This window comes from Scyliorhinus torazame, chromosome 17, assembly GCF_047496885.1.
Source record: "Scyliorhinus torazame isolate Kashiwa2021f chromosome 17, sScyTor2.1, whole genome shotgun sequence".
In the NCBI taxonomy this organism is placed as follows: domain Eukaryota; kingdom Metazoa; phylum Chordata; class Chondrichthyes; order Carcharhiniformes; family Scyliorhinidae; genus Scyliorhinus; species Scyliorhinus torazame.
In genome coordinates, this window is record NC_092723.1 from 119,459,396 (window position 1) to 119,482,000 (window position 22,605).

General features: G+C 45.3%; 1 protein-coding gene across 2 annotated transcripts in view; it reads right to left on the reverse strand.

The window, feature by feature from the left end:
• Nucleotides 1-22,605, reverse strand: part of LOC140394110 (protein sidekick-1-like) — a 360,429-nt gene that overhangs the window by 49,663 nt on the left and 288,161 nt on the right. For both annotated transcript variants that reach the window (XM_072480961.1, XM_072480960.1), the window contains 3 exons: nucleotides 21,004-21,190; nucleotides 8,231-8,368; nucleotides 7,573-7,734 (listed from right to left, as the gene is read on the reverse strand). In XM_072480961.1, the coding sequence (XP_072337062.1) occupies nucleotides 7,573-7,734; nucleotides 8,231-8,368; nucleotides 21,004-21,190 (487 nt within the window). The remainder of the gene's footprint in view (nucleotides 1-7,572; nucleotides 7,735-8,230; nucleotides 8,369-21,003; nucleotides 21,191-22,605) is intronic.

Consider the following 22,605-nt stretch of genomic DNA (forward strand, 5'->3'; position numbering starts at 1 on the left):
ATAAAAGGACAATGGCAACTCACATCCAATAGCTGAGTTTTTAGAAATTCAAATATTCAATAACTAAATTAGATTACAAGATTATACAGTTTCAGAAAGTATACGTTAGCCAACACACAATTCTCTGCAGCCCACTGTCTCAAACGAGTCAGAGATTACACTATTGTATCGACACCCGTTTTGGACAGGATGCATCATGAAGATTTAACTTTGATTGTTAGACCTACTCTGGTGATTGTTAGTACTAATCTGCAACTGGTTTTCAGGCGGCAATCGCAATTTTTTTTCATGAAAGCCCTCTGTTCTTGGTGCAAATGGTGATCTGAGGCAGTATTACAGTTCAACCTAACAAGGGTCTAATTTGATAAGAATTGCAGTAGGGGAAGGGAGAGAGAAATCTGGACCAGGCAGGTCCCAGGTTTCCCTCTGGGGCTGAAAGAAATACTCCTGCTCCACACAGCCTATGAGGAAGCCTGTGACCCCAGTTAAAATAGTGTTATGATACAAATTAGGTCATCATATTTCCATTTTAATGAGGTTCCTGCTCTCCTACTGTAAGCAGCATGCCAAAAAAGAGGAAGTGTGGGAACTCAGCAGGTAACGGCCAGCCCCCATTTTAACATCCCCACACAGCTGGACAAGGATAAAATAGCATCCAACATTTGTGTGTGCTTTCTGACTGTTTCTTCCCACTGTGCCAATTTTTTTATGGATCTTCAGTCCCAATCTTCTGCTTCTCTGGGATGGAGAATTCCTTCCTCTTTACTTTGGTGAACAGAGCAATGTAAACAGTGGTGGGGGTGTGGGGGAGGGGTAGCTCTGTACCCCAATGCAGCAGCTTCGGATATCCTTCCTTCCCTCTCAGCAGAGCTTGCAATCAGTCAATGGTTGGGCTGCCCATTCTAAATATTGCAGCCAGCTTCAAGCTTCACCAGCACCAGATTTTCCACTGTTCCCTCAGAAGCAGACTCCCGATAAGGAAACAAATTGCTCTCCATGAATATTAAGTAAAGGTGCACTGAGGAACATTGTACTATTTCTTGGTAGTGAGGCCCTAGTTGATGGAAGTGATGCAGACTCTTTTGAGACAAAATACATCTCTAAAGTTTGGTTAAAATTTGTGTTACTGAAATAAGTTATTATAAACCACCAGAAACGCCTACAGTATCGATCCATGACAATTTCCAATTGCACGAAAACTGCAGTTAATTAGAGGGTTCTTTATTTGATCATGTGTATTTAATGTACTGGGTGACTTTTAAAAATCTGGAAATGGTGACAATTTAATGAGACTAATATTACTTAAAAAGGATGTTGACCTCTATGCACACCTAATCAAAGAATTTATAGTGTAGAAGGATGCCATTCGGCCCATCGGGTCTGCACCGGCCCTTGGAAAGAGCACCCGAGGCCTCCACCCTACCCGCGTAACCCACTAACCCCACCTAACCTTTTTGGAAACTAATTTAGCATGGCCAATCCACCTAACCTGCACATCTTTGGATCGTGGGAGGAAACATGAGCACTCGGAAGAAACCCACGCAGACAAGGGGAGAAAGTGCAAACTCCACACAGTCACCCGAGGTCGGAATTGAACCTGGGACCCTGCAGCTGTGGAGCGCAGTATTCTCTCAACGTACTCTCTACCAAAATTGTCATGACAACGTTCTTACTTACTATGCTACCAGGGGTCTCGGCGGAAAATGCTATTCACAGCACAAACATTGCTCATTAGATTTCCTGTGAACCTACGTTGAGGCTCTTCTATTAAATGTACTGTTGAGAGTAGGATCACGTGGACTGGAATGGAGAATTACTGTGTGATGTTACTGATCCACCATGCATTAGTGAACTTTATTAGATGCCAAATTTCCCATTCCACAAAGTGAAACCACATCCTTAACACTGCTGGAAGCACAGATCTTAAAATAAAACATGGTTTCTCTCTGCTTTCCTCAATCCCACTAATGAATTCTTCCCATGCGCGGTCATGACTTGGTTAGGAGACAACCTCCGCTCAGGGTTCTTTCAATGTCATTCCACTTGCTAAGAGTTAACAGTTAACTGAGTTAACTCTTTTTCTTTTGGCGAAATGCCCGGCCTTTGCTACTGCCCTCCCTGATAACTTTGAAATCTGAAACTCATCAGGGATGACGATTTCCTCTGTGTGCTAGATGTACCAGTCACAAATGTGGGGCAGCATCCTCCGAGCCGAAATCGCAATCGGTCCCTGGAGAATCTCCGCCAATCACGCGCCTGCGGGTAGGGAGCCATTGACAGAGGCCCCTGAGGCGATTCTGCGAGGACAACTGGCCGAGTTCCCGATGGCATGGTTCTAACCACATTTTGCCTGTCGGGAACGGCCGGTGGCGGCTGTGGACACAGAAAAGATTACTGTAATTTCAATCTACTAAGGATTCTTTCAAATTTCATATTACAATGGCCACCCAGTGTTTGACTATGAAGTCCCTTTTGGTGGAATAGCCTGTTGACAAGGCTAATATATATATATATATATATATATATATTTATATATAGTGGGCAGCACGGTAGCATTGTGGATAGCACAATTGCTTCACAGCTCCAGGGTCCCAGGTTCGATTCCGACTTGGGTCACTGTCTGTGCGGAGTCTGCACATCCTCCCCGTGTGTGCGGGGGTTTCCTCCAGGTGCTCTGGTTTCCTCCCACAATCCAAAGATGTGCAGGTTAGGTGGATTGGCCATGATAAATTGTCCTTAGTGTCCAAAATTGCCCTTAGTGCTGGGTGGGGTTACTGGGTTATGGGGAGGTGGTTGACCTTGGGTAGGGTGCTCTTTCCAAGAGCCGGTGCAGACTCGATGGGCCGAATGGCCTCCTTCTGCACTGTAGATTCTATGATAATTCTATGATATATATATATATACATACAATGCCCACGTGGATAATACAGTGTTTTCTGATGCACAACTGCAGAGGGTGCACTTGCTGCACAAGCATTGGAGTGCCTCTGACATTGCTGACAACAGCGTCCCAATTAGTTGCCTGCATCAAAGATGGCACTCAGATCCAACAAAGACAGAAAAGAACGCACAACACTATTCTGTGTTTCCTCCTACTCACCGCTACCTCCCTCCCTATGCTCCCTCTCTTGCACCCTCCAACGTGCCATTCGAGAGGGTGGGGGACCATGAGCAAAGAGCGGAAGGATAGGGAGTGGGGCCGGAACAGCAGGGGGCAGAAAGCAAAAGGGAGCTGTGGCGAGTGGGAGTGGGAAATGGAAGGAAGTAGGAGGCAGCAGGCAGCAGAAGAGAATGGGAGGGGGCTGGAAGCAGAAGGGAGGGTTGAGGAGTTGGAAGGAGTAACAAGGGAGGTAGACAACAGGGGCACAACAACAATGTCAGCAGCAGGAGAAACCACACATACACTGGTCAAATGAGTGGGTGCCCATTCCTGTTCAGGAATTGCAATGTTTGGATAAGGCACCAGAGGACAGCCAAGCACTTCTGGAACTAAGACACATCAAGGAATCAACACATTTAGGGGAGAAAGGAGGCAAAGAATAAAACAGAATCCATCGTAAGTGAGGAAAACATTCTTTGATTTCTAAAAATGCTCACAATCAGTGCAGCTTTGGCCATTTTCCACTGATGCAATTCAGTTAATTTCAGAATAATGATCATTTCTGAGAGATTGACGATTTATATTTTCAACTAAAATCTCAATGATGTGAATGAAAATGTTAAATCTTAAAACAAAATCCCAGGTTGCATTTTGTTTGGTTATTGTTCACTGTAAATGAGCCAGATATCACAGATTTGCTTGAGAGAGCAGGCACATCAGCACCATTTGCTGAAGGGTGCGAGGACTGGACTTGCCCACAGGTTGGGACCAAAGGGGATACTGAGACTGCACTTGGCAGTAATATGCCCGATGGGGTCATCATCCCAGTGGCGGCCTCCTAATTGGCCACCTCCACATTTGGGCTCAGGAGGCTAGCAGGTCCAGAGCCTCAACAGCCCAACCAGGAGAAGTGAACACTGCTGACTTCGATCAGGGACTGGCAGGGTACCTCAATGTGGAGATGCCCTCGGACATGTGGATATCAATAAAAAAAATTAAAAGAGCTAAAGCTGGTAGACACCTTGGAGCAGGACAGCCTCTCTGGATGAACTGCCTGTGCGGTGATTCCCCCTCATGGCCCCGTCAATGGTGCATGAAGTCTCCAGCTTCAGACTGCTAAAGGGAAGCTGCCTCGATTGAGCTACCAGCCTCTGAACACGGTGGGTGGACATGGTGGTAAAATGATGGTGACTCCTCTAATCTGGGCCTAACTGAGGCCTAACAATGTTAACTTGTTGTCCACTTCTGTGGAGAAGACAGCTGATCCTAATCCGAACATATCTGCGGGAAACTCCTCGGTGGTGGGAATATATTGGGGAGATGTTCGAATGTGACATCCCCTATTTCCCCATTCACCTGCCTCCAAGCCCACAACCATGCACTGGGAAAATTGAGCCCTATGAGTTTTGGTGGGTATCAATTAACAAAATGAGATAATGATTTAGACCTCATCTTAAGACATGCATTTAGGGCAGCACGGTGGCGCAGTGTTTAGCATTGCTGCCTCACGGCACCGTGGTCCCAGGTTCGATCCCCGCTCTGGGTCACTGTCCGTGTGGAGTTTGCACATTCTCCCCGTGTTTGTATGGGTCTCGCCCCCACAACCCAAAAAGATGTGCAGGGTAGGTGGATTGGCAATGCTAAATTGCCCCTTAACTGGAAAAAATTAATTGGGTACACTAAATCTATTTAAAAAAAGACATGCATTTACTGAAACTTAATATTTTACGAAGTAACTGACAAACATAATAATAATTTTTTGTCAATTAATTGCTAATCAATCTGCAGCAAATGTATAAAGGGTTTGAATTGAGTGGGCATTTATGTTGGTGCTAAAGGTGGAGAGATCTAATGGCTGTACAGAATGCAATTGGGATTTTGGGATACTGTGGAACACTCTGGCCAAGTAAATCAATTTATGCATAATTACTCGTTTCATACTAAATGCTCCCTTTGGATTGCAGTCATTGATGTTGAAGTGAATGATTATCTGGTTGCTGAATATGAAATCAATTGCTTTCAGTTACAATGGGCTGGATTTAATGGAGGAGACAGGGACTTCACCAGCCACTTGGAGAGCCAGTGGGAGCCCCATTTCGATTGCTTTGGGAAGGCCTGCCACATTAAGTGCCATTCAAGCACTTAACTGAGCAGCGGTGGCCTTCCCGAGGAACAAGGACCCAGGGTTGGAAGTCCTGCCTGCTGAGAGCTGCCAACCAGAAGCAGTGCCACCAGGGGGGCACTGGCTAATGTCAGTGTGATATGCCAACACCCACCTGAGGGCCGAGTATCATTGCTGACCACAGGTGAGTGGTGAGGGGAGGGGTGTCGCGGAGTGTGGGTCGCAGATAAGGGAAGGAGGAGAGTTAACACAAAGGACAGGGGTAGCTCTCAGCAACCACCACCCCATTTAGCCCAGGGGCTGGTTTAGCACACTGGGCTAAATCGCTGGCTTTTAAAGCAGACCAAGGCAGGCCAGCAGCAATGTTCAATTCCCGTACCAGTCTCCCCGAACAGGCGCCGGAATGTGGTGACTAGGGTTTTTTCACAGTAACTTCATTGAAGCCTACTTGTGACAATAAGCGATTTTTATTTCATTTCATTTTCATTCTTTTCCTGAGGCCAGGTCCCTCAAACAGGCATTGAGTGTTTTTAAACAAAGGAACCCCACCCCTCGGCGCCCACAGGCAATCAAGCACAGGTTTGCCTGTAGTGCTCCCTGCATGGTCAGACCCCTGCCCACTTCTGGGTTAATGCCAGCAGCAAAGGGATAAGGCCTTTACGTAGGTCCACAAGCCTTCCCACCACCACACTTCTGCCTGAATAAATGACCCTCCACCACCAAACCTACCATGGAGGAGGGCATTAAATTCCACTTAATGTGTCCGTCTCGATTTCATGCCTGGCGTTTGCTCCTGTACCCTTTCTTCTGTTGCTCGTGGGTGGTCTCCTGATTCTCAGGATTTCTCACACAACACACAAATTGATAAGCAGACAGTCAACTACAGGGGACCTAACTGTCCTAATGGGGAGGTGATGCCATAGTCATATTGTCATGGTACTAGTAATCAGAGTAATGCTCTGGGGATCCAGGTTCAATTCCGCCATGGCAGATAGTGAGATTTGAATTCAATAAACATTTTGAATTAAAAGTCTAATGATGACCATGAAACTATTGTTGATTGTTGTAAAAACCCATCTGGTTCTCTAATGTCCTTTAGGGAAGGAAATCTGCTGTCCTTACCTGGGCTGGCCTACAAGTGACTCCAGACCCAGCAATGTGGCTGACTCTTAAATGCTCTCTGAAATGGCCTAGCAAGCCATTCGGTTCAAGGACAATTAAGGATGGGCAATAAATGCTGGCCCAGCTAGTGACGCCCTCACCCCATGAATGAATGGAAAAAAAAACCCAAATAAATTTGCAACTAGTACATGATCCAACCTCATGTGATCAAAACTTCATCAACACATATGAGCAGAGTTAGCAACCCTATTTGAGACCAACAGCCACAAAGAATAATGGTATTAAAGCAATTTACTACCATCCCTACCAGGGACTCGGGTTCAATTCCTGGCTTGGGTTACTGTCTGTGCGGAGTCTACACGTTCTCTCTGTGGCTGCGTGGGTTTCCTCCGGGTGCTCGCAGTTTCCTCCCACAAGCCCCAAAAGACGTGCTTGTTAGGTGAATTGGACACTCTGAATTCTCCCTCAGTGAACCCGAACAGGCGCCGTGTGTGGCAACTAGGGGATTTCACAGTGGCTTCATTACAGTGTTAATGTAAGCCTATTTGTGATACTAAAAAGATTATTATTATGATTAACTCTGTGGGGCAGGAATGCCTCCCCCAGCTCCTCAAGCACTCCTTCACACTCCTTTTTTCCAATTGTGTCTATCCTCACTGCTACAACTGACTCTCCTGCCTCACCTCCATTTAACTCAGGATCTCTGACCTGCCCGGCATTGCTTGTCGTCTCTGCAAACTCAAACCAACCCATGATCATCTAATTTCAATCCTAGCTTCTGATCTCTGGCCTGCCCTACAATAGACCTACAACGTAAACCCCTAGTTCCACGATCGCCAAATCCCCACTACCCACAACCTTCACCCTCTCCAAGTTCCCCAACCTCACTCACTGTTTCCGGGCTTTGGCTCAGCCCCCACTGCCCCCCTCCCCCTCCGTTTCCGGGCTCTGCCTCTGACCCCACCGTCTCCACACACAAATCCTTGATGCTTTCTAATGGCGGCAGACCATCACAACAGTTGGCTCTTGCCGCCGGTTTCCTTGCTCGGTAGCAGACCAGGCTGTCCATCTGACTGGTTGACAGACAGGAAATGGAAGAAAATTATAATGAGGTTCTGCTCTAATATCAGTAGGATCTCTGCATCCCGGGGACACCCCACATCCACGATCCACCCCCTTAACATAAAAATCTGGATCTGTGCAGACTATCACAATTTGCGAGACTTACCTTCCTCAGGTCCTGGTGTAACATTCGCCCTTATTTCAGGCCCAAAGGTGTTGGTTTTGGCTTGGACATGAAAACAATAAGGGACCCCCTTAAACAAGTCCCGAACCTTCAACCAGCGTTGACTGTTGCCTCTAAGATCGACTGTCACCACTTTACTCACACCTAAAAAAAATAAACAAAGAAACTGTACCAAAATCTACACACAATACTATGTGCCAGAACCATGGAAAAATATAACCATTTATCAATAGGACAATTTGAGTCTGATGCTTTGGTTGCGTTGCCCCCTTAAAGGGGAATTAGAAACTCACTGGGGGTAATTTAGACTTTGTTCGAAAGTGTAAAACAGATCAATGGAAATAGATGGGGAGATATATATAAAATGGTCTGTGAATTTGCTAATGGTTTCACGCTACTCGGCCAATTAACAGCCATCCAGCGTGAAACACACTCTGTGAAAGGCTGAGCGCTGCCGCAAGGGTGGGAAGAGGGCAGGTGGCCTCTGACCCGAAATATTGTGCGAGTGGGCGAGAACGCTGAGACATGTGCCCACCCGAGCAACGTAAAATTCTGGCCTTGTTTCTTTTGGATAAAAATGTCAGATAATTGCTACACGGCAGAGAAACACTCTGTCCAACTTTTATAGTACATGTTATACCTTGTACTGATTCCAATGGCTCGTACACCAATCTGTATCCCTCGAGAACTCCATTGGGCATAGCTGGCTCCCCCCAGATCACTTTCAATGTCGTGGTGGTAACTTCTGCAAATGTGATATAACTGGGAGAACTTGGAGCTGGTGAATCAGTGAAAAATAAAAAGATACATAAAAAATATATTGTAATGCAGCTCTTTCAATTTTATACAGTCACTGATCAATTTTAGTTCGAATTCGCCATCTCCTTATCATTATGATTTTCAGCATTGCAGGAAAAAATATTGATTAAACAGGTAGAAGGAGGCAAGTGTATTTCCCATGATGTATGCATTGCAGCCAGGTCAGATACTCCTCCTGTAGGAACATGCACTTCGCTCCATGCTGGGAATTTTCCTTGGTATGCAAATGAAAATTTGCTGCAGAAATGGTAGTACAGTGGTTCGTACTGTTGCTTCATAGCGCAAGGGACCCCGGTTCGATTCCCTGCTTGGGTCACTGTCTGTGCGGAGTCTGCATGTTTTCCCCGTGTCAGCGTGGACTTCCTCCGGGTGCTCCGGTTTCCTCTCACAAGTCCCAAAAGACATGCTGTTAGGTGGATTGGACATTCTGAATTCTCCCTCCGTGTACCCAAACAGATGCCGTAGTGTGGCGACTAGGGGATTTTCACAGTAATTTCTTTGCAGTGTTAATGTAAACCTACTTGTGGCAGTAATTAAGATTATTATATTATTATTAGACTGTGTAAGTATGGATGCTGAACGCAGTATGTTGCCACAGATTGGTTATGTTAAAGATATGCAGCTGTTGAAGAATTATTCGGGAAACCTCTGATAAAAGCTTGCATTTGTGGGAGGTGCATGGGTGAGAACTCAAACTGACTGAAACTGATTCCATCTGTTTACATTGCTAGCTGATGGGAATTGGTCCAGAGGTGACTGCGCTGAATAATCCCGGTGACTGTGCCAATGCAGTTTTTAATCAGAGGTTTCCTGAATAATTCTTCAACAACCGTGTCTCTGGCATAGCCACTCCATCATAACATATTACTTTCAGTATCTATGTGTATACAGCCTGTAGCAGAGTTTGCAGCAAATTTTCATTCACAGGCCAAGATAAATCCTCACCACAGAGTTAAGTGCATGTTCCTACAGGAGGAAATAATCTGTTCTGGCTGCAATACATACAGCATGGGAAATATATCCAATGTCTGTGCCAAAGACAGTCAGTGCCATCTGTTTAAAGACTTTGGTCAGTTGCTCTGCTGGTTTTAATGTGAGGTGGCACAGGAGCAATTAAGGAACCATGACTTGAACAGATTCATGAAATATTGTATTGTTCTCTATGAGCGTATTCGCTTTCTTCAAATTGCACCATTTCCACAATCATTTTACAATATTGACTGATGCAGGAGAGCACAAAGCAAACAAAGCTTTGTCTTCTGAGTGACTCCAGCTTCCCCTATCGATGAGAGCAAATCCTTCTTTTACATGAACATCAAACAAATAAACAAGAATGTAAATTCCCTCCTACTGAGATTAAACACTTTCATCGTTGCCTGATAACAAGTTGAAACAGGCATTACAAAGGATTATGAACCAAGATCAACTGTGGTCCTTGCAACGATTTCCATTTCCTCTTGCACATTTTCAGCAAAAAAACTCCTCCCAGCCTAGCAGTCAATAGTAGATGCTGCATTAATTAGTGTCAGATTGAATTCCTTTGTATCACCAAGTGGCTGAACTGAGAAAAGTAACGGGATATTTTTTAATGCAAAAAATTGTGAAATAGCCAGCCAGTATCAAGAATAACACATCATCATAAATGGTGGGCAGCTAAAAGAGCAATCATGAATGTAAGATAAAACAACGATAGGCTGCGTAACATTTTTTATATTGATGTTCACTCGGTGCTTTCCTGTATCCTTTGTAGGAAGAACTAATTGTTCAGATCTAACATTTCCCTTGTACGTGGATTGTTAACTCTCACCTGTGAATTTGTTTTCTTCATGAAGACAGAAAAAAAGCGAAAACATATTTTATTTTTGTTTCACATTTCTTCACCTTCGTGTGCTGTTTTTCAGTAATGAAGTAAAATAAAAGTAATAATCGAGAAAACCAGAGGTTCATAATCACAAATGGCCCAGTTCTGCAGGGAGTGCGAGTTGAATGATTATGTCAGATCAACTTCTTGAAGTTTTCATTCACCTGATCGAGAGTCAGGTGGAACTTTCTTACAGGAGGTTTAAACGGTGGCTATCTCATCAGAGATTAAATAAACCGGGAAAGACTTTCTTAGCAGGAAAACTGACATCAACTCATTCTATATTTCTAACAAATATATTTAATTTTGTTGAACAATCTTCATCAAAAAGTTATCAAATTAACCAAACACAGATCGGATTCTTGTAACATCATGTCAATTCTGCCATTCCTGCACAAAGACAGACCACTTTAAATCAGTTTGGAGCATCAAACAGCTTTTGACTAAATAATTAATGGAAAAACAGCCAAAAGCATGTACCGTACAGGAAGTTGAAGACGTTCAAGATGCTAAAAAAAGCCATAAGAACCATTCTTGGGAGAAGTCACAGGATCAAATGGAAATTATTGGTGTGCAGATATTATGGTCAATGCATAGAAAACAAACTTCAAGTTAAACACTGGAGCAGGGGTTTCATTCCTGTCAGTGACAGAAAAGACTAAAACCAGAGATACTTCCGCCATCAACCATAAGACTCCATGGTCCAGGAGATATTCAACTGAAAGGCAAGGGACAGTTGACTGTAAAACTCCAACATAAGGGAAGAGAAATCACAAAAAACTTGTATGTAAGTCACAATCAAGAATGTTCATCTGTTTGCACCGATTTGTAACTTCGCTTTAAAGGAGATTAATTGGAAAACCAGACAGAAGATTTCCCTGGAACAGCAGGTGAAGGAACTAAATGAATGCGTATAAGGCAAGCTGCAAATAACATCAGGTGCATTGTCATATATCCTGTTGGAGAGCCCGAACCGAGGACAAAACTCTTACTGAGGAGGTAGAATCATACATCTTATTTGTAGCATAATTCTTACCAGCAACCACTTGGAAGATAAGTGAAGTATGCCGAGCACAGAAAACAGATTAAGAATGTGCTAAAATCAATGAATGGATAACCAGAATATGATCCTAAAAATATTCTAAAACAGTACTTCGAACAAGGCAGCCATCGCAGTATTATGGACAAGAGTCTTCAGATTCAAAACCCTTCAAAGAATATACTGGGGACATCAACGCATCAGAAGGTGTCTTGCTACGGCATTAAATTCAGTTTGGTAGCCAAGGATTTCAAAATGACTAGAGGACATGATTTTGAGCTGCATCATCTGTGCAATTCATTACCAAGAGAAGGAGGAACCATTAATGGCATCATCATTTCCATCCAGACACTTGGAACATCTTAGAAAAGACTTATTCAAGCTCAAGGGAAGACATTCTCTTTGCTGTTGATTTTCAGGTGGATTGAGGTAAATGTTTCTCATGGAGCAAGCTCAGAAGCCATCATCAATGTGCTAAGAAAAACTTTTGCCACACACGGTATTCCAGACCTTTTTCATTTCAAAATGGTCTGCAGTTTGAAAATGAAGGATTGAAGAAATTTACAGAAGACTATGGATTTGTCCACACAACTAATTAAGCCAGGTACCTACAAGCAAACGTGAGGCCAAGAGAGAAGTCAGAACAGTCAAAGGTCTGTTGAAAAAGAATGGCTATCAGAACTTAGCCCTGTTAAGCTACGATTTCGCATCACTACAGAATAGGTTAGCTTCTTCACAACTACTGATGGGAAGGAAATTACATACACAATATCCTGTTTTTCTATGTAAGCTTATATCAGCCCTAAAATCCTCTGACATTGAGAGAGTAAGGGAGGAGGAAGATGAGCATTGTGCAAATCAGACAAAAATTACAATCAATGCCATAGAGTGAACAAGTTTTCAGATAAACCAGTCTGGATTAGAGACCAGAATAGAGAAGGCCAAGTACTGGGAAAGACAAAAAATCAGAAATCTTGGGCTGGATTCTCCGATGTTGAGGCTATGTCCCCACGCCACATGGGAACGGTGGCGTTTTTACGGCAGAAACGATCCTCCGTTTGGCTTGGGGTTACCATCAAGGCAGTGGGGAGCACCCGGCTCTAGCTGTCGATTCGGTCCGGAATATTGGCGGGACCGTGGCTGCGCATGCGCACGGCGGTGTCCTGCAGCCGTTCGCGGACCCAGCCTGCGAAATAGAACCCCCCCCATTGGCCGGCTCGCGCACCCCCGACCAACCCCCAATAGTTCCCCCAGCCCGTGGCAAAGTCTCCCATGCCCGCGGATTGGCCCTCCCCTGACTGTGGCGGCGCTGGACTGAGACCGCAGCCGCCATGCCGAGTTCCCCAAGGATGAGGCCACACGCGACCGACGCCATCGGGAACTCGGCTAATCGGGGGCGGAGCTTCGGGGGTTGAGCCTCCGGCAATGTCCCGAGGCCGTCGGTCCGGTGCGCGGCATACTCTCCGAGTAGGCCGCTTTGAAGGGGGTAGAGCATCGCCAAATAGACGCCGCCCCCAATCCGGTCGTGAACGGGGATTCTCCGGCCGATCGCTGAACGCGATTCCGACACGGCGACTGGAGAATCCCGCCCCTGATCTGGTTGAAAAAAAGGATAAAGTAGAGAGAAGAAATAGAAGGGCATTCATATCAACAAGAAGACAGCCATCAATTGAATGGAATAACTATCCTTATGATCAGGAAGCCAATCTGAACAAATAATAATTAGTCTCTTAAGACTCACAAACTAAATGTAGATGCCAAGGTGCTGGCGAAGGTCTTAGCCACGAGGATTGAGGATTGTGTGCCGCAGATCATCCATGAAGACCAGACGGGGTTTGTGAAGGGGAGACAGTTGAACGCGAATGTGCGGAGGCTTTTGAACATTATCATGATGCCGGTGAGGGACGGGGAGGCGGAGATAGTGGTGGCGATGGACGCTGAGAAAGCCTTCGACAGGGTAGAGTGAGGGTACCTGTGGGAGATGCTGAAGAGGTTCGGGTTTGGGGAGGGGTTTGTCAGGTGGGTTAGACTGTTTTATGAGGTCCCGATGGCGAGTGTGGCCACAAATAGGAGGAGGTCCGAGTGCTTTCGGTTGCACCGAGGGACGAGACAGAGGTGTCCCCTGTCCCCCCTGCTCTTCGCACTGGCGATTGAACCCCTGGCTATGGCACTGAGAGAGTCGAGGAACTGGAGGGGGTTGGTGCGGGGTGGGGAGGAGCATAGGGTGTCGCTTTATGCGGACGACCTGCTGCTGTATGTGGCGGACCCGATGGGAGGAATGCCAGAGGTAATGAGGATCCTTAGGGAATTCGGCGACTTTACGGGGTACAAACTCAATATGGGGAAGAGCGAGCTGTTCGTAGTTCAGCTAGGGGACCAGGAGAGGGGGATTGGCGAGCTCCCACTAAAAAGGGCGGAGAGGAGCTTCAGATATTTGGGGGGCTAGGAGCTGGGGGGGCCTGTATAGGCTTAACTTTACAAGGCTGGTGGAGCAAATGGAGGAGGAGTTCAAGAGGTGGGACGTGTTGCCGCTGTCCTTGGCGGGTAGGGTGCAGTCAATCAAAATGACGGTGCTCCCAAGGTTTTTGTTCCTGTTCCCGAAGGCTTTTTTCAGGCTGGTTAACAGGAGTATAATGGGGTTTGTGTGGGCGCGAGGGACTCTGAGGTTGAGAAGGGTGTTCCTGGAGCGGAGTAGAGATAGGGGGGGGGCTGGCGCTGCCCAACCTCTGTGGGTACTACTGGGCCACCAATGCGGCGATGGTGCGCAAGTGGGTGATGGAGGAGGAGGGGGCTGCATGGAAGAGGCTGGAGACGGCGTCTTGTGTGGGTACGAATCTGGGGGCGCTGGCAACGGCGCCGCTGCCGCTCCCTCCAAGGAGGTATACCACGAGCCCGGTGGTGGTGGCGGCCCTCAAAGTTTGGGGGCAGTGGAGGCGGCACAGGAGGGAAGTTGGGGCCTCGGCGTAGACCCCATTACGGGGGAACCACCGGTTCGCCCCAGGAAGACCAGCTGGAGGGTTTTCGGGGTGGCACAGGGCAGGGATACGAAAGCTGGGGGGCCTGTTTGTGGACGGGAAGTTCGCGAGCTTGGGTGAGCTGGAGGAGAAGTACGGGCTCCCCCCGGGGAACACCTTCAGGTACTTACAGGTAAGGGTGTTTGCCAGACGGCAGGTGGTGGAATTCCCGCGGCTACTGCCACACACGGTACAGGACAGGGTGCTCTTGGGGGGGGGGGGGGGGGGGGGGGGGGGGGGGGAGTGGGGAAGATCTCGGAAACTTACCAGGTGATGCAGGAGGAGGAGGCGGCCTCGGTGGTGAAGTTGAAAGGTAAGTGGGAGGAGGAGTTGGGAGAGGAGATCGAAGAGGGGACGTGGGCTGATGCCCTAGGGCGGGTGAATTCTTACTCTTCGTGCACGAGGCTCAGCCTCATACAGTTTAAAGTGCTGCACAGGGCACACATGACCGGGACAAGGATGAGCCGGTTCTTTGGGGGTGAGGACAGGTGTGTTAGGTGCTCGGGGAGCCCAGCAAATCACACCCATATGTTCTGGGCATGCCCAGCGCTGGAGGAATTTTGGAAGGGTGTAGCGAGGACGGTGTCGAGAGTGGTAGGATCCAGGGTCAGTCCGGGCTGGGGGCTCGCAATATTTGGGGTGGCAGAGGAGCCGGGAGTGCACGAGGTGAAAGAGGCCGGAATTCTGGCCTTTGCGTCCCTGGTAGCCCGGCGAAGGATTCTCCTTCAGTGGAAAGATGAGAGGCCCCCAAGCGTGGAATCCTGGATCAGCGATATGGCAGGGTTCATTAAATTGGAGAGGGTGAAATTCGCCTCGAGAGGGTCGGTACAAGGGTTCTTTAGGCAGTGGCAACCGTTCTTAGACTTTCTGGCAGAACGATAGACATTGGTCAATGGCAGCAGCAGCTCGGGGGGGGGGGGTTACTTTATTTTTGTTTATGTTATTTACACTGGAGGGTCTGAGGGGGTGTATACACCTGTTGTGTTAAGTCGGGGTGTTAATGTTAATTTATTATTTATGTACAGGGGGGAGGGGTTTGGGGGGTTGCTTTTTTAGATTGTGTTTTTTACTTAACCCTGTTCTTTTTTCTTTCTCATTTTGTTATTGATATTTTATGAAAATCTTTAATAAAATTTAAAAAAAAAGACTCACAAACTACTACACGGAGTTTGAGAGAGAACATGCGGAACCTTATCCTATGTAGCCTTAAATCCGAACGATGTCAGAGAGATTGGTGAAACCACCACAATGCTCAACACTAAACCGGAGGGGAAGTCAGAGATCTTGTAGAAAGATGTAGGAAAATGTATTTATTGAATCAGAGATTTAGGGGGAGATGTAGCATAAAGAGTTAATGTTAAATATGTAAATATATAGTTTACATCATCAGTGAAGTAAGATCACATGATGACAGAGCATGGAGAGAGATAGAACCATGTAGAACATTGTTCAGACTCTACTTATAAATAGTCAGTATAATGGTAAATAAAAGTTAGAGTTTTATAACAGTATTGCTTCCAGCCTCATCTGTCAGCCCAGGACCATGACCATGACATACCAATCGAAAGACGACAATAACAAATCTTCAACTTTAGAATTTTCTGTATCATCCATCGCTTCAAAAACCTTGCTGTTCCGCTTCGGACAATTTATTCCATAATGATATTTTGAGTCACATCTGAAACACCTATTAACAATTCCCCAGCCATTCCGAGGGTTTCTTCATCTATTGTTACTACTCCAATCTTGTCATCTTCCACTTCTGCCAAAAATGCCTTCATCCTCATTTCTTTTGTCTGTCATTCTTTTGTTGCACTGATGCCTGCACCCTGTATCTGAATAAATGACCCCAAAAGGCTGCGTCATCGAGTCCTCCATCCTTTTTGACTGCATGGAGTGTCCCATTTGAGCCATCAAGGCTGCCGAAAGTGACTGCTTTCTCAGGATTTGTTTTAAAGCATCATCCACCTCTCTCTCTGCGAATCTAACCCCGAATGAGACTGGGAGCCTATCCACACGCAACACCTCGGCACAATCCAAAAATTTGAATGTGAGCACTGAACAAGGAATTTCATAACTAAATTGCTGAAATATTTTATACAGTGAATTAAAGTTTATGATATAGTCTTCTGTGGAATGACATTCTTTCAAAATCTATCAAAGTCTGAACATACCTTGGAGGCATCTAATGAATTATCTTTCTTGTAAATTTTATCCATAAAGCTTAATAGAAATGTCAAACTTCACCTGCTATCCAAATGACAGGCTGCTTTACAAAACACTTTGCTTCTGAATTTTAGTTAGCAAGTGACAGTGCCAAGGCCAGACCTTGTTTTCTCTTCAGTAAGGATACAACCCATGTCTATGTATTTTTCCATTTCTCATAAAGTTCAGATTCAGAGTACATTGGTGGGGAATCATATCCTGACAATTATACTGGGTTTCAGCCATTCTTCACAAGAGTAATTCAGATTACAGTCTCCTGCCTGACAAAAAATTTTTAGTTTCAAATTTTCACCTTTAGGCAACCATTCTCTCACTATCATGTTCAATAGCCTGAGCCAGGTGGCGCAGAATGAAACTAGATTCCAATCCTTTTCTTGATACTAAGTTTATCTGCATGGGTGCCCGGCACTGCCATGGGTAAGGGACAGGAGATTTAAAGACGATTTGAGGGGAAACATTTTCATCCAGAAGGTGGTGGGAATCTGGAACTTACAGCCTGAAAGGGTGGTCGAGGCAGGAACTCTCACAATATTTAAGAGGCATTAAGGTGATGCACTTAAACGCCACAGCATGCAAGTGGATCAAGTGCTGGAAAATTGGATGAGAAAAGATAGGTGCTTGATCGCCGGTACAGACACAATAAGACAAAGGACCTCTTTTTGCTCTGTAAAGCTCTATGACTCTATGAGGTTCGCCACTTAGATTGCATTCTGTGCCCATGTCACCCTCAGTGCTGTTCAATGTGGAGGAGTACTGATGAATCAGCTGAGAGGAGCAGTATGTGGTAATCATCAGGAGGTTTCCTTACCCACGTTTGACCTGGTGCCATGAGCTTTCATGGGGTCCAGAGTTGATATTACAGACTCCCAGGGCAACTCCCTCCTGACTGTATACCATCTGTGACGCCACCTCAACTGGTCTTTCCTGTCAGTGGGCGATGACATATCCAGGACCGATGATGGTGGTGGTGGGACATTATCTATAAGGTATGATTCCGTCACTATGATTATGTCAAGCCGTTGCTTGACTAGTCTGTGAGGCAGCTCTCCCAGTTTTGGCACACGCCCCCAGTTTTAGTAAGGAGGACTTTGCAGAGTTGACAGGGCAGCGTTTGCCATTCTCATTTCCAGTGCCTTGGTCAATGCAGGGTGGCCTGGCTGGTGTCATTCCTTTTTGTAGATCTTATAGTGGTTGGATACAACTGAATGGCTTGCTAGGTCATCTTAGAGGGCATTTAAGAGTCAACTATATGGCTGTGGGTCTGGAGTCACATGTAGGCCATACCAGGTAAAGACAGCAGATTTCCTTCTCAATAGGAAATTAGTGAACCAGGTTGGTTTTTACGACAATTGACAATGGTTTTTGTTTTTATAAATTTAGAGTATCCACTTATTTTTTCCCAATTAAGGGGCAATTTAGCATGGCCAATCCACCTACCCTGCACATCTTTTGTAGTGGGGATGAGACCCACGCAGACACACAGAGAATGTGCAAACTTCACACGGACAGTGACCCGGGGCCGGGATCGAACCTGGGTCTCAGCGCCATGAGACAGCAGTGCTAACCACTGCGCTACCGTGCCAGCCCAACTGACAATGGTTTAATGGTCATCCTTTTAATTTCAGGTTGAAATTCCACCGCGTGTTGCAGATCCCCAGAGCATTAACCTAGGTCTCTGGATTATTAGTCCAATGACAATACCACTACTCCACCACCTCCCCAATTGATTCAACATGTTGACTCTGTCCGAATGCCTTGAATGTTTCCCTATGACAGATGTTAAGCTAACTCGCCTGTAATTTCCTGTTTTCTGTCTCTCTCTCTTTTTGAATAAAGGAGTTACATTTTCTATTTCCAATTTAATGTAACCGTCCATATATCCAAGGAATTCTAGAAAATTAAAACCAATGCATTGTTGCTAACTTTTGGTTGGTTCAATTGGCTCTGTTTTATAACCTCTGCTCTCGAGTCGCCAGGTATCTTTATGAAACCGCCACGAGGTTCAAGTTCAAGTAATGATCAATAACTCAATACACTGATTAGTAAGATTCAAATCAAAGAACATTTATTATACACAGTAATCGCTACTCATGCACAAATTCTACTTCTAAGCTACTTCTACAACTAACAGGCCTATACTTAGCTTCGGACTGGCCCACCAGGTCAGGGGAACAAGTGGCCTTTCGTTCGGGTTCTGAGTCAGCGGGATTCGAAGTTGGTACAGATTGGTAGCTAGGAGCGCCTATCTCATAGCGAGCATTGACTTAAGACTTACTGGATATCGGCGGCAGCTGCACCGGTCACTGTCAAGGTTGGTTCGCGTTGCTGAGTGACCCGGTCAAGAAGAACGATTTGAACTTGGGGGCTTAACTTTATAGTCCCCAGGGGCTTCCCGCCTTTCGGGGCGGACCCTGTACCTGGTTCCAAATGATTGGACTTCGTTCCAATCGCTTGGTTCGATTTCTCCAATACTGGAGCGGTTCCCTGATCGATGGGCGGTCTTGAGGTGTCCGTTAACCTCTTTTGTGTTGGCTCCTGCTGGCGCCGGGGAGTCTGACTTGGCTTTGTTTATCCCAAATGTTTCGATTGTTCCCGGGGATCGCTCATTAGTATGTAGATGACTGCTACATTATTATGCAGATGGCTGCTTGTATCGATGCTGTCTGGGCTTTTGCAGTTTAATGCACAGTAACTTGCACCTGCTGGTTTCTGCCTGTGTTGGCTGAATTTCCCTTCAGCCTTTGCTGTTCTCCATTTTAGATCGACTTGGCCTATCCAGGTGGCTACAGCATCAACTATTTCAGTAGCCACTTCTTTGAAGACTCTAGGACAAAATCCATCTGGTCCTTGGGATTTGTCAGCCCACAGCTCCAATAATTTGCCCTGTTAATTGTAATTTGATGAGTTCCTCCCTCCTTTCCAAAGCCTGATTTACAGCTATTTATGGGTTGTTACTTGTATTCTCTATAGTGAAGACAAATGTAAAATACCTATTCAATAAATCTGCCACCTCTTTATTTTCCATCATTAATTCCCCAGACTCACTTTCAATTGGACCAACGCTCAAGTTGTTAACTTTTTTCTTATTTAAGTATTTATAGAAACTCCTAATTCTAACTAGCTTTGTCTTGTACCCTACTTTCTCCCTTCTTATTAATCTCTTTCTCACTCTTTGCTGTTCTTTGCATTCTGTCCAATCTTTTGACCTGCCATCTGTCTTTGCGCAACGATATGCTTTTTCTTTACGTTTGGTACTGTCTTTAACTTTTTGAGTTAACCACGGATGGTGGACCCTCCCCTTGAACTTGTCTTTCTTTTTGAAATTTATCTATTCTGCATGTTCTGAAGTATCCCTTTAATTGTCTGGCACCTCTATTGACCTATCCCTTACCTTCATTTGCTAGTTCACTTGAGCTAGTTCTGCTTTCATTCCCACATAATTGCCATTGTTTAAGTTTAAAATACTAGTCCTGGAATTACTATTCTCTATGCCAAATTGAATGTAAATTCAATTATATTCTGACCACTGCTACCAGAGGTGTCCTCACTATTAATGAATCCTATCTTGTTGCTTTATCTTAATTCTTTTCAGAATCCCTTATAAATTTTACTCATGATCTCCAAGTCCATGTACTGTGTACATCAATTTCCACACGTCCTTTTCTCTGTGCTGGCAGGAGATAGCAGTAGGAAGGAGAGCCATTGCTTCTTTAACAAGGATGCTTCAGCGTGATGCTGAAGAAAGGCATGGTATTGCTGAAAGTGGCAGCATGAAAGAGAAGTACCATAATATTTCCTTCTTTCTGAAGGCAATAGACATTGCAGTACAGTGAAATATCACAGCTGAATAATGCAGTTGACAATGATGAAATGGTCAAGTGATGCTATATTTGATTGTGCATTTACCTTATAGAGCTGTTGTTCACACCAGAACCAATCCCAATAACAGCACTGTTGGGTAAATGAGATGCTTCTGCTATTTCTTCCTATGGTGAGCTGCATACAAAAAGGTAGCTTGCGCTACAACATCTGCAACCAATAGCACTGGGGTCACTAGTTAATGCTAGTTCTATTGTCAGATGTTACTATTGTTTCTGATTATGGACAGGCTGAGTGATCCATCCTAACTTTACAGGCCTAGTTATGTGGTTACCAGTCATATTCTATTGATTTTCCCCAGATATTGATAAATATTCACCCACCAAGAAGTGAAGTTTGACTTCCAAACAACTAAGCAACTATAAGCACAGGTATAGCCCCATATGCAAGTGCTGCATAATCCATTGTGTAACCAGGGCATAAAGACCATTTGCAGTATTTCCATAATATAATTGGTACATGATTGTCAGGGTACCATGGAGATTTCAGTAATAATTATATTTGCATAACACTGATTACTCTATATCATTTTGATAAAGGTTTGAAGATTGTAAAACTGTAATTCCTTTTCTTACCGGCCTCGTGTGTTCTTCCCTCAACCGGGTCACTCCTGGGTCCATCCCCAGCAGCGTTGAATGCTGACACACTGACCATGTACATAGTATAGCTGGACAGGTTTTTAAGTCTGATGGTGTTCTCTGGGAGGAAGAGGATCTTCACCTTTTGGGTTTCATTCTGGTTCTGTAGCTCCCAGTAATGAATCTGCAAACGAATAATTCACAATTTTTATAACATTAATAATGGTAAGATCTGGAGATAAGGTGGGGTGAAGAAAGAGAGATTCAATATTATATGTAATAGTTATAAAATATAAACTCAAGATTTATTCCGACCCAAGCAGCATCCTAAATTATGCAACAGAAGGGTTGCCCCTCTTTAGCCAATTTTCTTCCTGCTTGATTTTTTTTCTGCAGTACAGCTTCACACGTGATGGTTATCTTCAGCAACTGACCAAGTATCCATTCTTCACATGTCAGCAGAGACACAGGCTGTTGAGTCATGAAGGGTCAGTGGCCAATCCCAATACTGTCCTCCCCCTGTACATCTGTACAGTTCTATATTTCCAGTACAGAGACACGAAGAAGGAAACTTGGCTGATTTTAATTTTCTCTCACCCACATTACTGAGGGCAAATGTAGTGTTACCAAATTCATTCCACCCAGGACATGCTAACTCAGTGATGATCCTGCTGAAAGCTGCCAGTCTATTGGCTCAACAGTGCCACCAAAGAGGTGGTGGCTGCTGCCAGAAAGGCACTCGATGGAGGCCCAGGATGACTGAGCAACCCACGCCAGAGTTAAGTGACTGTGGGATGGTTTGTGAGGTTGAGGTTGTACGGGGTTAGCAACAAGGGCAAGGACAACCCTTCCCTCGCCACCATTTTCCATTGCCGGGTCCCTTAATCAGGAACTGAGTGGCTTTGAAGGAGGGACTATCCCTGGGAAACCACAAGCAACCTACACAAGTTTGATGTTATGCTAGCAACGTGGTAACATGCCCTTCCATTGCTGAGTTAATACAAGTGGCAAGGGGGGTGGAAGGGAAAGCCCTTAAGGGGGCATTAATCTGCCACTTCAGGAGTTGAATTGGGCAGCAGGGCAGAAAGGCCAACCATGAGATGGCTTTCCCGCGATAGACGTAAATTAGGGAGGAGATGGGAAGTTGGCAGGATTTGGATTTGTTTCTTGTTACGTGTATCGAGGTATAGTGAAAAGTATTGTTCTGCGTACAGTTCAGACAGATCATTCCATACATGGAAAAAAAAAACCTAGGGCAAACATAAATACACAATGTAAATACATAGACAAAGGCTTTGGGTGAAGCATACAGGAGTGTATGTAGTACTACTGGGCAGCACTGTGGCGGAAGTGGTTAGCATGGTTGCCACACACGGCACCAAGGTCCCAGGTTCGACCCCGGCTCTGGGTCACTGTCCGGGTGGAGTTTGCACATTCTCCCCGTGTTTGCGTGGGCTTTGCCCCCACAATCCAAAAGATGTGCAGGGTAGGTGGACTGGCCACGCTAAATTGCCCCTTGATTGGAAAAAATGAATTGGATACTCCAAATTCAAAAAGGTGTAGTACTACTCAGTAGTGAAGATGTTTAAAAATTCATTC